General features: G+C 38.5%; 2 protein-coding genes across 7 annotated transcripts in view; one reads left to right on the forward strand and one right to left on the reverse strand.

Moving 5' to 3' along the window:
* The first annotated feature begins 5,881 nt into the window (after positions 1 to 5,881).
* On the forward strand, positions 5,882 to 11,248 carry LOC131429000 (uncharacterized). The gene is made up of 2 exons (XM_058593056.1): positions 5,882 to 10,007; positions 10,482 to 11,248. The coding sequence occupies exons 1-2, from the start codon at positions 5,882 to 5,884 to the stop codon at positions 11,246 to 11,248; spliced, it is 4,893 nt and encodes a 1,630-aa protein (XP_058449039.1).
* A 1,100-nt stretch (positions 11,249 to 12,348) lies between these two features.
* LOC131432412 (uncharacterized) overlaps positions 12,349 to 15,926 on the reverse strand; it is a 329,233-nt gene continuing 325,655 nt past the window's right edge. For all 6 annotated transcript variants that reach the window (XM_058598659.1, XM_058598654.1, XM_058598656.1 and 3 more), the window contains one exon: positions 12,349 to 14,206. In XM_058598659.1, coding sequence (XP_058454642.1) covers positions 12,701 to 14,206 — 1,506 coding nt within the window. In that variant the 3' untranslated portion in view covers positions 12,349 to 12,700. The remainder of the gene's footprint in view (positions 14,207 to 15,926) is intronic.

A 15,926-nucleotide genomic window follows, 5' to 3' on the forward strand; every position in this document is an offset into this window, starting at 1 on the left:
TTTTTTCATAACAGTCTCATGAAAATATGTTTTATACTTTTATTAAATAATTTTGGACACTAATTTTGACAACAATTGATGCAGATTGATTCGAGTAGTTCACAAAAGCATGCTTCAGTGTTTATGTCACACAGTCAGCATCATTTTTCCAAATTAGTGCTTGACAATTGCGTTGCCTATTTGTAATCAGTGATGCTAATCTAAAACGATCTCGACGAACTGAGTCGAATGGTATATAACACTATGGTTCTCCGAGGCTCCGTTCGAAAGTCGGTTTTTCCAGCAATTCTAATACCTTTCTATAGAGAAAGGCAAAAACCCTTCTTAGTCCACTTAGTGGAATTTTCATATATCTTGAAAAATCACCATAGGGGGGAGTACATGAAATTTTCGAAATCGAAAAAAAATTTTTGATGCCAAAAGGCTTAGAATTGCATGAAACGTCGAGAGTGTCATCTCGAAAAAAAAAAATTTTGAAAAAGTCGACTTTTTGGGACTTAGAAAAATAATGAAAATTTTTCTAAGTTCCAGAAAGTTGATTTTTTCAAAAAAAATTTTTTTTGAGATGACACTAAATTTCGATGTTTCATGCAGTTTTAAGAGTTTCGGCATCAAAAAAAATTTTCGATTTTGGAAATTTCATGTACTCCCCCCTATGGTGCTTTTTCAAGATTGATAATTGTCAAACCTTTACCACCGGGCAGCACCCCTTAAGCATGTCTGATTTAGGTCAAATTTTGCATGAAGGCTTTTTTCGAGGTGCTTAAACTTTTGAGCACTAGAACTTAACGAAAATAGAGGTGATCCCAAAATTTTGGCACCCTTATATATATATATATATATATATATATATATATATATATATATATATATATATATATATATATATATATATATATATATATATATATATATATATATATATATATATATATATATATATATATATATATATATATATATATATATATATATATATATATATATATATATAAGAGCGGTAAAAATCATCGTGTTTTGTCGGTTACGTCACTTATGCCATCATATATCTGGAACCAAAAGTCACAACCATTTGATCTTCGAACTTGATCAATGACCCGACAGTAGCTTTCAAACGAGCCCGAGTTTGTTCAAATCGGTTCAGCCATCTCTGAGAAAATTGAGCGCGTTCAAATATCTTCGAAAAGTGCACACACATACACACACACATACATACACACACACACAGACATTTTCCGATCTCGACGAACTGAGTCGAATGGTATATAACACTATGGGTCTCCGAGGCTCCGTTCGAAAGTCGGTTTTTCCAGCAATTCTAATACCTTTCTATAGAGAAAGGCAAAAACCCTTCTTAGTCCACTTAGTGGAATTTTTATATATCTTGAAAAATCACCATAGGGGGGAGTACATGAAATTTTCGAAATCGAAAAAAAATTTTTGATGCCAAAAGGCTTAGAATTGCATGAAACGTCGAGATTTAGTGTCATCTCGAAAAAAAAATTTTTGAAAAAATCGACTTTTTGGGACTTAGAAAAAATATGAAAATTTTTCTAAGTCCCAGAAAGTTGATTTTTTCAAAAAAAAATTTTTTTGAGATGACACTAAATTTCGATGTTTTATGCAGTTTTAAGAGTTTTGGCATCGAAAAAAATTTTCGATTTTGGAAATTTCATGTACTCCCCCCTATGGTGCTTTTTCAAGATCGAAAATTGCCAAACTTTTACCACCGGGCAGCACCCCTTAAGCATGTCCGATTTAGGTCAAATTTTGCATGAAGACTTTTTTCGAGGTGCTTAAACTTTTGAGCACTAGAACTTTACGAAAATAGAGTTGATCCCAAAATTTTGGCACCCTTATATATATAAGAGCGGTAAAAATCAACGTGTTTTGTCGGTTACGTCACTTATACAATCATATCTTCGGAACCAAAACTCACAGCCATTTGATCTTCGAACTTGATCAATGGTCCAACAGTAGCTTTCAAACGAGCCCGAGTTTGTTAAAATCGGTTCAGCCATCTCTGAGAAATTTGAGCGCGTTCAAATACAACGCTTTTTGTCGGTTACGTCACTTATACAATCATATCTCCGGAACCAAAAGTCACAGCCATTTGATCTTTGAACTTGATCAATGGCCCGACAGTAGCTTTCAAACGAGCCCAAGTTTGTTCAAATCGGTTCAGCCATCTCTGAGAAAATTGAGCGCGTTCACATATCTTCGAAAAGTGCACATACATACACACACACACACACACACACACACACACACACACACACACACACACACACACACACACACACAGACATTTTCCGATCTCGACGAACTGAGTCGAATGGTATATAACACTATGGGTCTCCGAGGCTCCGTTCGAAAGTCGGTTTTCCAGCAATTCTAATACCTTTCTATAGAGAAAGGCAAAAATAGGGAAGTTTTTGTTCTTTACGCGGTGGTATGGCAAATTTTTCTAAAGTCCCCTCGAATAAGAGCTGTGAATCAAGACTTCACGGGACTTCAATATAGGGTATTGTTGACAGAGCTAATAAAAGTAATTTTCATTGACTGAAAAATAGACGAAAATGACAAGAAATTAGTGTCACTCTCAACTTTGCTTGCAAAACTATGAGAACGAAATCCATGTCCAGTCAATGACATAAGCGGGACAGTAGTTTTAAAATTGTGTTTTTTCTTTCATTTGCTCTTTCAGTCATTTGCAGTTTTCAGTGAAAATCCCATAGTATGTAGTGTCGATATTCAACTAAAGCTGTGAGAATAGAAAACGATAGAAAAAGGTTTCACAATAAGTTTTAACTGTTGGTGCCCGAATTTGTAGTATTTTGATTTCCAAAGAAGTTCTGGGATGTAATTACTTCGATTTGGCATATTTTAGTCACTTTTTATAGCCAAGCGTCACATATTTTCAATACATCGATGAAAGAATGATAATTGAAATTCTGCTGTTGCTACCTGAAGACGTTAGTTTGGTTTCGTCTTGTCACAGAGGAAAGAGTGACGTTGGCAATTATGATCTCTCTATTTTTTCGATGAGAAACGAAAATGCGAAAAATTTTCAATACATCGATGAAAGAATGAGAATTGAAATTCTGCTGTTGCTACCTGAAGACGTTAGTTTGGTTTCGTCTTGTCACAGAGGAAAGAGTGACGTTGGCAATTATGATCTCTCTATTTTTTCGATGAGAAACGAAAATGCTTCGTCTCTCTTCGTTTGTTCTGGTGTCGGTCATTTACGAATGAGACAGTAAAACATTGAAAATGAAACTGCTGGAATGGTTTCTTTCATTGAGAATGCATGAAAATTTTAAGCTTTGATTGTTGAAACGTGCATCCGAGCATCTTGAACCGGAACATACTGAGTCGCGCGCGAATAATACCAATACTGAAATTTTTACTAACAAATATCCTTCTCCAGTGACACTTGTGGAGTGTGCAGTAGTATATACGGCCTCTAGTAACAACAAGCGTTGGACTAACATCCCTTCTTATTCCTCAGACGATCTACGTTCGGGCCTGGCCGGCGCCGGTACTGATCATTGAATTCTGGGATTACCAGAAGATGTACATTGAAGGATGATTTACCATTCCCAGGTCGGATCATCTAGAAAGTCCCTGTACAATTTTAGCTAATCCCGATCAGTAACGGAGTTGCAACCAGGGGTGGTCGCTCAAGCTCGGTTCAGTCATCTCCGAGAAAAGTGAGTGACATTATATTCACACTTTCGGTGCATTATTTTCACATTTTTGTTGCATACCACCCTGTAATTCTGGAACCGGAAGTCGGACCCAAATGGAATTCAGGAACTTTTTATGGGTCCATTCAAGTTCAGCAGAAAAATGACATGTATGTGAAGTGTGAAGTGAACTCGATGCGTTGCGAAGCGGCTACTGACCGATCGCATCGCACTCACTCTGACATGTCATTTTTCTGCTGAGCTCTGCCGTGCGACTCCGTGAGATCTGTCAAGTTTCTCATCGCTTCGCGTCATTTTCTCTCTGGCTTCACCCTAAGTCTATCCGTCTTTACCAGTCAACCTTCGTTACTGTCCCCATCAAAATTAGTTGAATGTATTCTTATGGAGACATTCACACATAATGTCACCGTCACGGAACGTCCAAAAAATCGGCACGTTCCGGTAGACAAACTGTTAAACTAATTTTAAATGACGTTCCGGTGACGGTGACTGAAGGCAAAGACATCATATTAACAAGATATCCAGCTCTCACATTTCCCGAACAAATCATTGGCAACATCCTTTTTTGCGAGCATGTCGCCCTCAGGCGAGTCCGTATCGAATCTCGTACATAGAAGTAAGGGAGAGAAATGTCAAAATCGTGCGCGCCAAAATAGCAGCACTGCGCATCCATATAATTGACATGATAGGTTGAAGGTGATGCCGCGCGATGGCGTTGCTGAACTGAAATTGATTTCGGTTCAAGCTGACAGGGTCTGAGGAGACGGACCGTCTAAATCGTACTTTAGTCGTCAGAAAATAAGAAATATTATTATTGAAATATTTACTTATAGTTTCCTTATATAGCATTTTGGTGGGGAAAGGATTCTAATCAGCTTTACAGCCCTGTCCAAAATGTGTTTCCCTCCCCGTTAATTTGTATCAGGCCGAATTAGCGCATGCGCGCCATATAAACGCCTCTTTCAATAAGAAGAAATAATATTATTACCCAACAGTTTCTATTATTTAATCATGTTGGTTTTCTTACCTTTGGTCATAGTTTATATTCTGCTTTACCTGAATTCCAGTGTTCTATTCAATTGTGTTTCCTAAGTATTCTTTGTTGTTTTTCTATTTTATTTCCATTCCGTACTTTTGCTGATGTTATTTTATTTCCTGAAATGTAAAAGTTAGTTGTATGCAGTGGTGTTTTTATTCTTACCCATGTTCCATTTTGTATCTAAGATTTCCTAAGAGTGTTAATTAAATTATTTTCCAATTTTAGCTCCACATCTATCACATTTGTTTCTGCTTTTCTTGAGTATCTTGTTCTTTATTCCGAATTTCTTGTTCATGTTCAGTCATCCATTTTCGAGAAAAAAAAATTGTAACAAAAAAGGATTAGTGTTTTTTTAATGACATCTTTGTACGGCCAGTCATGATGGTTTGACGGAAAAAACTGAGAACATGCATTTTTATTTAAATTATATTGACACTTGGGTCCCATAAGTATTACTACAGCATGTTCTCATTTAGTTATCTTCGGTTGATCCTTGACAGTATTACCATCCGCTCAGGCACTTTTGGCCATCTGGTGTACACTGACTCACAATCGAAATGCATCACTACTAATTTGATACAACGCACTCAAAGGCACGGTAAAATGTATATTGTACACACACAAAAACACATACATACATACATACACAGTCACACACATGCATACATACCCACATGTATTCCACACGCAAGCATTACAACATTGAGTTACTATTTTTATTCTAATAGATTCTAACTAAAATTTGTGTGCCAATAGTCATCTCATTAGTATAGTCACTGTTCAGTGTATTGATTTAAAAAAGACAACCCACATAAGCAGAATAACCCATAGCACTTTTTTCACTTCTTTTTTATCGACAAAATAAAATTCATTGTTATTCTTGAAGCGTTACCGAACGCACGCGTTTTTTATTATTCCGATAGATAAAATGTTAACCAAATACAGTCCACACGAACATTTTTGGTCCTTCATGGCCGAATTGATTTTGAACCACGAATAAGTGATTTTTACGGAAAAAGTGTCGCGAAAAAGTTATAAAATTGAACATTCGATCGTAGCGTCGGTCAGGTGTAGCGGGGCTATTGTTCGTAAGCAAAGCCAGCGCTCGTTACCGGAATAGAAGATAAAAGCGATGTCAGTACAACATTCACCGAAAAGTAAATCAGATACAGATCCCCCTTTTACGCCTATAAAGGATCAACTTCGTGAGAAGCGAAAGAAAATCGAAACAAAAACGATGGAGGAACAATTGAAAGTTTTGGTACGACAAAGAAAAGCAGTGGAAGGAAAACTAACCCGCATTCGAGATGCGTTGTATGAACCAGACGATGTGCTGAATCCTAACCTCAAAAATCTCCATTTCCTTCAATTACATTTGAAAACGGTGGAATCATGCTATAAGGAATACAACGAGTTTCAGAACGCCATCTACAGTCTTGCTATGTCGGATGAAAGACGTGATGAACAGGAAGATCGATATGTTGTGTTCGAGATGCTTTACAACGATTTAAGCATTCGATTGAATTCATTGATTGCAGTAGCAATGAAAGTAGAAGATCGGGTAACAGTAAGCTCACAGGTAGTACCAGCCGCTGCAGTGGCTACGACTCATTTGCCGCCTTTAAATGTTCCATTACCGAGTTTTGATGGAAGCTACGAGAACTGGTTTTCATTCAAATGTATCTTTCAAACAATAATGGCACGGTATGAGAATGAGTCTCCAGCAATTAAACTTTACCACCTTCGGAATTCTTTGATTGGAAAGGCAGCTGGAATCATCGATCAAGATCTAATGAACAATAACGACTATGATGCAGCATGGGCTTTGCTTACTGATCGATTTGAGGACAGGCGGCTAATCATTGACAAACACATTGAAGCCCTTTTCAATCTTCCAATTATAACAAAGGAAAGTTCTGGAGATTTGCGGAAATTAGTCGACACCTGCTCCAAAAATATCGATGCACTGAAAAATTTGGAACTACCTTTGGAACGATTGAGCGAACAAATGCTGATTAACGTAATTTCTACAAAATTGGATAAAGATACCCGAAAAGCGTGGGAAATGCGGCAGACTACCGGCCAATTGCCGACATACGATGCGACGCTTGATTTTTTAAAGGACCGGTGTAGAATATTGGAGAAAATAGATACGAATACAAAAGTAACAACCGAAAAGACTAAACAATTACGCTCCGCAGCCAAATGTAATACACTCGTTGCGACAGTGGTAGCAAAGTGTCTTGTGTGTCAAGACACTCATGAATTGTGGAAATGCGAACAGTTCAAAAAGAGCAGTGTCAGCGAAAAGTACAATTTGTTGCGAAAAATTGGATCCTGTTTTAACTGTCTGCAAAGAGGGCACCGCACCAATCAGTGTCCATCATCAAGTTCGTGTAAAAAGTGCGGCAAACGGCATCACACACAGCTACATCTTGAAGATGTTAAATCAGATGTTCACCAGAACCAAATGAAATCAGAATCGGAAGCCGCTTCCAAAGCCTGTTTAGATGAACGGCAAGGACGGAATGATGTCGACACATCCAAAACTGAAACAATCTCTACACTCTGTGCTCAGGTTGATTCAATCCAAAAGCAAACTCTTTTATCGACAGCGATTATAATGGTATTCGATTGCGGTGGTGTTCTTCATCCATGTAGAGCCTTGCTTGATTCTGCTTCACAGTCACATTTTATAACGGAGCGATTTGTAAATCTTCTTAAACTACAAAAAGAATCTGTGAGTTTTTCTGTAAACGGTTTCAACGGAGTTAATACTCGTGTGCGATTTATGGTACAAGTAAGAATTAAATCGCGTATAAATAACTTCAGTGTAAACATCGATGCCTTGATTGCTCCGAAAATCATAGCAGATTTGCCTGAGCGGACGGTTTATGTACGCGAGTGGGACCTTCCCACAGAAATCGAACTCGCGGACCCAGCATTTTACAAGAAACATCGCATCGACATGCTGATTGGTGCAGAAGTGTTTTGGAAATTGATTAAGGCAGATTGCATACAGTTAGCTCCAGGGCTTCCAACTCTCAGAGACACCGAGTTCGGTTGGATCGTTGGTGGTGCTATACAGAACCGCTATACGACTAATATTCATACACTTTGCACGGTGAAAGAAGACATAAAACTGAGCGATATTTTAGAGCGATTTTGGAAATTCGAAGGGTCAGACGAGATACAAAAGCACGACTCATCGATGCAGGTCGAGTGCCTCAAGCACTTTCAGCGAACTCATTACCGGAATGATGAAGGAAGATACATTGTCAGACTACCATTCAATCAGCGGAAAAATGATCTTGGTGACTCATGGCAAATGGCATTGCGACGTTATCTAAACCTTGAGCGACGGCTAAACAAGGAACCGCTTTTGAAAAAACAATACACGGAGTTCATTCACGAATATGAACGCCTGGGACACATGCATCAAGTGAATGTTGAGCAGGACGGGCGTTTTGGTCCATCATATTTTATTCCTCATCACTGCATACTAAAACCGAGTAGCACAACAACAAAGCTGAGAGTCGTTTTCGACGGCTCTGCTAAAACGAGTACAGGCACATCTTTGAACGACGTGTTAATGATAGGACCTACTGTTCAAAACGAGTTGGTAGCTATCCTTATGAATTTTAGATGTTTCAGATATGTCTTCACGGCGGATATACCGAAAATGTACCGTCAAGTCGGTATTCATACAGATGATGCAAAATTCCAACGTATTATATGGAGGGATGATCCGTCACAGCCTTTGAAGGTGTTCGAGTTACAGACCGTAACCTACGGGTTAGCTTCGTCGCCATTTCATGCTACAATGGCACTAAATCAGTTGGCTGAAGATTCCGAAAGCAAATATCCGTTGGCAGCAAAGGTTGTAAGAAAGTGTTTTTATATCGACGATGTTTTGACAGGTGCACAATCTTTAGAAGCAACGTTACAGTTGCAAAGTGAATTGACAGAGTTGCTTAAAGACGGATGTTTTGACGCTCATAAATGGTGTTCGAATTCGACAGCGGTGTTAGAAGGTATCCCAGAGGAACTTCGGGGAACTGCTTTAAACATGGCAGATATTGATTCAAAAACTATCATCAAGACTCTTGGCGTAGCTTGGAATCCTACAAAAGATTGGTTTTCGTTCACGGTTACACCATCAGATCGAAACTCTTCCGAAGTACTTACTCGAAGGCAGATCCTGAGTGAGGTTGCACGAATTTTTGATCCACTTGGAATAATTGGTCCAGTTGTGACGGAAGCCAAGTTAATTCTCCGAGAGGTATGTTCACAGAATGCAGAGTGGGATGATCCAGTATCAGAAATAATCGCTAAACGTTGGAAGATTTTTCGTGAAGAGTTGCCAGTATTAAATGAACTTCAAATTCCGAGATGGATTCTTGCTGAAGATGTGAGCATCGTTGAATTGCACGGATTCTGTGATTCTTCTAATCAAGCTTATGGTTCCTGCCTATACACGAGGCTCGTTTATGCGAATGGATCTTCAACAATGAGACTAATTTGCAGTAAATCTAGAATCTTACCGAAGGCAAAGGCTAAAATTAAACCGATAACGACGCCGAGATCGGAGCTTCTTGCGGCGGTACTTCTTTCTCGCTTGGTGAATAAGTTCCTTGCATCGGTGGATCTGATTTTTCATTCAATTAACTTGTGGAGCGACTCTCAAATCGCCTTGTGTTGGCTTCGTAAACCACCTGCCGAGCTGGAACGTTTTGTTTCGAACAGAGTTATTGAAATACAACGACTAACATCTGAATTTCAATGGCGCTACATAGCCACTGATATGAACCCTGCGGATATTATATCACGTGGCGAACATCCTTCTAAATTGATCAAAAGACGCTTGTGGTGGGACGGACCTGGTATTTTCACTGCTGGAGCTGACCTTCCTGACGACGCACCTTCGCTTTCAGACGACGATCTTCCAGAGTTGAAACAGACCGTTGTGCTTGCACTGGTAGCCGATGGAAGAATGAAACTTTTCGACAATGTAAGTAATTATGACAAACTCCGTCGTTGCATGGCCTACGCTGTTCGGTTTGCTTTGTATATCATGTCAAGGCGAGAGCAAATGACAAAGGGAATGATATCTACTGAAGAACTGGTACGAGCAGAAAAGATTATCGTGAGATTAGTACAAGCAGAGATGTTTCGACCGGAATTAGTGGCATTAAGGAAGAATAGTAACGGTAGCCATCGCCTTCGAGGATTGGCTCCATTTATCGATACCGAAGACGGTATTCTCAGAGTCGGCGGGCGTATCAAACATGCCTTTATTCCTTTCGAAAGTCGCCATCAAATGTTATTGCCATCTAAACACCCCGTGACTGAGAAATTGATTCGTCATTTACATCAAGTAAATCTTCATGTCGGACAGAAAGGACTACTCGCTATAGTCAGGCAGCGTTTTTGGCCATTGCAGGCAAAATCAACTATCAGAAAGGTAATAAGAAATTGTATTACATGTTTTCGAGCTAATCCCAAAAGGGCAACTCAGCTGATGGGTGATTTGCCATCCTATCGAGTTCGACCCGCACCAGCATTTCTGACAACCGGTATCGATTTTGCTGGCCCGTTTTGTATAAAGTCTTCAACTGTAGCAAGAAAGCCTATGATATTGAAAGGATATGTTTCTCTTTTCGTTTGTATGTGCACTAGAGCCATGCACTTAGAGCTCGTTTCGGATTTGACTACGGATTCTTTTCTCGCAGCATTGAAACGGTTCGTAAGTCGACGAGGATTAGTGAGCACTATTTACTCTGATAATGCCACTAATTTTGTTGGCGCATCTAATGAGTTAGAACAGTTGCGACTGTTATTTGAAGACAAGGCACATCAAGCAGATTTAAGTAATTTCTGTACAAGTCGAAACATTGTTTGGAGATTCATTCCACCGCGCAGTCCACATTTCGGTGGAATATGGGAGGCTGGTGTCAAGTCAGTTAAGCATCACTTGAAACGAGTGATTGGCAACCGCATATTGTCCTATGAAGAGTTTTATACTGTACTTACGCAAATCGAGGCAGTACTGAATTCAAGGCCATTGACACAGAGCTCCGATGATCCGAATGATTTCACCGCCATCACTCCTGCACACTTTCTTATCGGCAGGGAGATGAATGCGATACTCGAACCCTCCTATCTCAACCTGAAGGAATCATCACTCTCTAGATGGCAACTTGTCCAAACAATGCAACAACATTTCTGGAAACGTTGGACGCACGAGTATTTGCCAGAATTGAAGAATCGTCAAAAATGGTGTAAGAAAACGACATTTAAGATTGGCGCTCTAGTTTTGATTGCTGATTCCAACGCACCGCCGGCACAATGGTCACTTGGTCGTATCATTGCGGTACATCCTGGCTCCGATGATCTAACGAGGGTGGTGTCGATCAACACTACGAAGGGAATATTTAAACGAGCTGTTACGGAGATTTGTCCTCTGCCTTTGGATGTGGACGAACGTTCTGAAGATTGAAATGAAGGATTTCAACGCGGGGAGCATGTTCAGTGTATTGATTTAAAAAAGACAACCCACATAAGCAGAATAACCCATAGCACTTTTTTCACTTCTTTTTTATCGACAAAATAAAATTCATTGTTATTCTTGAAGCGTTACCGAACGCACGCGTTTTTTATTATTCCGATAGATAAAATGTTAACCAAATACAGTCCACACGAACAGTCACCATGTTATTTTAGCAATCACTCGACTTTCAATAAATGAATTGTGATAAAATCGAAAACAGTCTTGCCTCGTCTCTAAGAAATAACGCATAGCAGTAGCTCGGAAGTGGTTCAATACTGCTGTTTTAGCGAAGCAAAATGCTAAAAATTTCATGTTACTTCTGAAATTAATCTATCAAACAGACATAACAGATCTCACTATAACTAATGGTTCTCGTATATGAAATGACTAATGGATTTGAGATGAATGGGGGTACCGTTACCCAATTTCTATCTCTTCTAATGGTCGATCGTTAGTCCTAAGCTGAAACGGTGGCCTTTAATACCATTCTTGTATGCACTTACTCTTACATTTCACTCACACATCATCTCACCCATCAGGTCCCTCACCATACAAACTGGATGAACATCGTTTGACAGCTATCAGTGATTTGCTCATTGGTTAAGTCATTATTATTTCGTTTTATTCTACAATATTCTATCTCATTTTACCGTTCATTTGTTGTCATCGTGTGAAACCCAATTGGGATACGTTCACTCCACTTAATTTCCACTTCACACTGGTAATAAGGGCCGGTAGTATGAAAATAAAACATGAAAAAGAGCTCAGTTAAGCCCTACCGGCCTTTCCAACCCCTGATGTTGGAGCGTAATGCAATCAACATCTTATTAATTTAATTCGTTCCATATCTTATTCATTTAATTCAATTATGAAACTAAAAGCTGTAACGCGTATCTTTATCAAATTGTAACGCAAATTGATTGTATGTGATGATGTTTGCAATACCGTCAAGCCCACCAACCAATGGGAGGGGAATATTATTGTTAAAATATTATTATTAAAATATTCTTGGATTTTATTTCTCAACGATGCCAATAAAACAGCGTAAATACAAAGCCATAATCGAATATGTATTCACTAACAGATCGTCACAATGCTAAACACTATTCCAGAAAAAAATGTATTACCGTTACAGCAATTAATTACTTCATGGCATTTGTTTAGATTTAATACAATCAATGCGATCTTATATGATGATTTCTTATAAGGATATATTGAACACTAGTACAAAACAAATGGCCCGTTTTAAATTATAATCATTCCATGAATAGTCCGGCACTAAATAACATAACGATTAGTCTTTTAACTTATCCTCCATTACAAATGATATCTACAACTAAATCAATGATAGTAGTAAATTGAAACCCAACTTTTATGAATAACGATGAAATAAATTCCACTTTATTTAATGTCAACAGTAGTAACTTTTCGATGCCTCACTTGCGGGACCGCGTTAACTGAACTGGCTGATTTTGTGAAATTTCCAAGCGATGGTAATGATTTTGGGTCGAAGTTTCCGTGGTTGTCAGTGACCGTTGTAGATGAATCCACCAAAGGACAAGGACTATGTGCTCGTGGCACCATAGAGGTAGTTGAAGTAATAAGTAAACGGGATTGTGCGTCATGAATTTTATTTTCTGTAGTAATTGCTGCATCATTAAGCCAATTATTGACTCGTATCTCTTTAACTTCTGTAAGATTCTCAACACTGGAAAGGAAAACGAAGTTCGTCTCCTTCGTTGTTCCAGATTCTTCAATATTTCTATCATTTGACATCTGTACTGCACTGGTATCTATTGAGGTATCCTTCCTAACATTAGAGAAAATATGCAGTGCTGGAGTTAATGATGAATGTGTACTATGATTTATACTTGAACTAGCATCTAAAGATAAGAACAAATTAACATCGGTGGTATTTCGGAGACAAGGCAGTATGTTAGAATCCACTTCAATCTTCTTTTTATTTTGATACGTAATATTTTCACTTAGCTGGCGAATGTTATCGACATGCATTTCATTTGCAGTGACAGCATCTGAGATGAAACAACCCTCACTTAGGCTGTATCTCATCTCTAACCCTTCATCTTCTGATGAGCAGAGATCTATACAATCTACAACTACGTGTCTTACTTTGGCCGCATGTTTTCGACCTTCGGACGATATAGTCGTTTTCGCAAAATTAAGCTTTTTCAGCCTAATATCCATATAGCGGTTTTCAATCTCTTGAACACTCAGTCTTTCCAATTTGATTGCGCATGGCTTACATTTATTGAGCAGCAGCTTATTATAAAAAAGAAAGTTCCTTCTTTTGCATAATTCCGAAAATTGACGACGAGGAAATTTGAAACTGTGCGAATCCAATGGCTCGTCGATATTTTTCTTGTATGATACTGTAATATTTGTATTAATTCTATTTCTGTTCATCCATTTAGGTCGATTTGTAATCACAGCTCCTTCCTTAACCAATGGTGGTGCAAAACAGAACCGTTCTAGTCGTTCTAGGCGTTCTCGGCGATATTCGTCAGACATTGCCGTTTTAATACTCTTCAGTAAAAACTGTCCACAAGGGGACGACAAAGGAATTGAAGTACATTTAGATAATGTGACCACACCTCTTGTTCGCCGAGGAAGACGGCGAAGTTTTTCCGGAGATCCATCCAGCATATTGATATTTTGATGGTGAACTAAACGACTGCAATTGCCTATTGATCGCACCGGTATCGAATTGGTTTTACTTAATAGATTGAAGTTTAAAAGAAAAGATGTCATGCTTTGTGACTTGGAAACGGGTTTGATGTCATCAGGTAACACAGGAGTTGGAAGCAATTCACTGCCACAGTAAATAACGTCATCATCGTCACTTTCTCCTAATGCCGCTTTTGGAACTGGGCATACCTTTTCGTGTTCCTGAAAAGACAGTTGGTAAAAAAGCACATTATTTAGTGGTGGCCAAAATGATTAAAATAATTAACAAGTTGAACACCAATTTTTTTAAAATTTCGAATCATTATAGATCTCCGACGAATTTTTGTATGTCAAGATTTTATCAGTGGCTTAAAATTCACCTAACGGACAACGGTTTGTAATTCCAATTTATCTATAAAAATAGCCGCATACAGAATTTTAATGTCGATTCAGATTTGCATAATTCATTGAAAGAAACTATCAAAATGCTGTAGGGATTCGTTTCTAGCATTAAGAAGGGTCAAATTGCGCAATTCTCTGCGACATTAAACTCTGGAACATTTTTCGCAAAAACAAAGAAGGCTTCACTTGATCTCGAATACTGTGAATTTCATACAGCGAAAAGTGCACAAACCTAATCAAACTGTTCTAGATTTGCACTAAACTGAGGATATTTACCTTCGATTTGCGAGCAAGAAATCCTAATAGTTCTTTAGAAAACATTTAGAGCCATTAGAACGGCTGATTTTGTGTGATGCTCTCCACCGTTGTCCTCTTTTCGTTGTTTTTTTTCACCAATGCAAACAACTGGCAGCTGTGACGTAATCGCTCTTGTCAGAAGCAAAACTAGCTTTGCAAACGACACACAATACATCTGCTCGCAGCGGCGATTTATTTATTTATTTATTTGGAGCAGGCAAAAGCCAAATTTAGCAATCTCTCTCTCCAGCAGGCATAAAACCTCCTCATCATTTGTATTAACAGATTACAATGATCCAACGGATACATTTAGGCCTAACACTACAATTAAAACTAACAGTTGAAATTAAATTTATAACACTATAACTAGTTGATGACACCAAGCTGAACAGTATTATAACTCTTACTTAGAAGGTGTGAGAGAGGAGAAAAGTGGTTAGGTAAATTGAAAACAAGGGTTGGTGTTGGAATCAGCATCTAATTAGTTATCAAACAGATGGTGGAAGACAGAAAAAAACGACGAGGTTAGAATCGGCATGTAGATCTAATTAGTAATAAAAATGGATGGTGGAAGACAGAAAAAAGAGGAAATGACGACCAGGTTAATTTAGGCGAGTGAATCTAGTTAGTTTCAAATGAAGACTATGGAGAGACGGAATGGGGGTTGAATGAAAATAAAATATTAACGGTTCCAGACAAATCCTAATATGAAAGGTGAAACAATCGTTTAATCATGTTTCGAAATAAATGAAAGTCGAAGACATTGGAACAGTTGTTGAACGTTCGGCACATACTGGAGAATGGCTCATTATAACCATAATTTGTTCTTGCAACAGGTAATCTCAAAAAGGGGTGAGAATGAAGATTGCGTCGATGAATGTCGAGATTAATCAACTGCAGGAGTTCGAGACAATCGATACGTGATTGAAGCAAATCAGCAACGAAAGTTGCCTGGGAGACGTTCCGACGTACGAATAACCGATCAAGATCAATAAGCTTACAGCGATCTATGTAACTAGGAAGATTAGTAGGATCTCTCCATGGTAGGTTACGCAGGGCAAATCTAACAAATTTATGTTGAATAGCTTAGATCCGATCTATGTCGATTTGATAATGGGGTGACCAGACAACAGCTGAATATTCAAGCGTCGAGCGGACTAGAGCACAATATAATGCTTTAAGACAATATACATTGACAAAGCTCATAGTAATGCGAAAGACGAAACCTAAAAACTTGGAGGCC

This window comes from Malaya genurostris, chromosome 2, assembly GCF_030247185.1.
Source record: "Malaya genurostris strain Urasoe2022 chromosome 2, Malgen_1.1, whole genome shotgun sequence".
NCBI classification, from domain to species: Eukaryota; Metazoa; Arthropoda; class Insecta; order Diptera; family Culicidae; genus Malaya; species Malaya genurostris.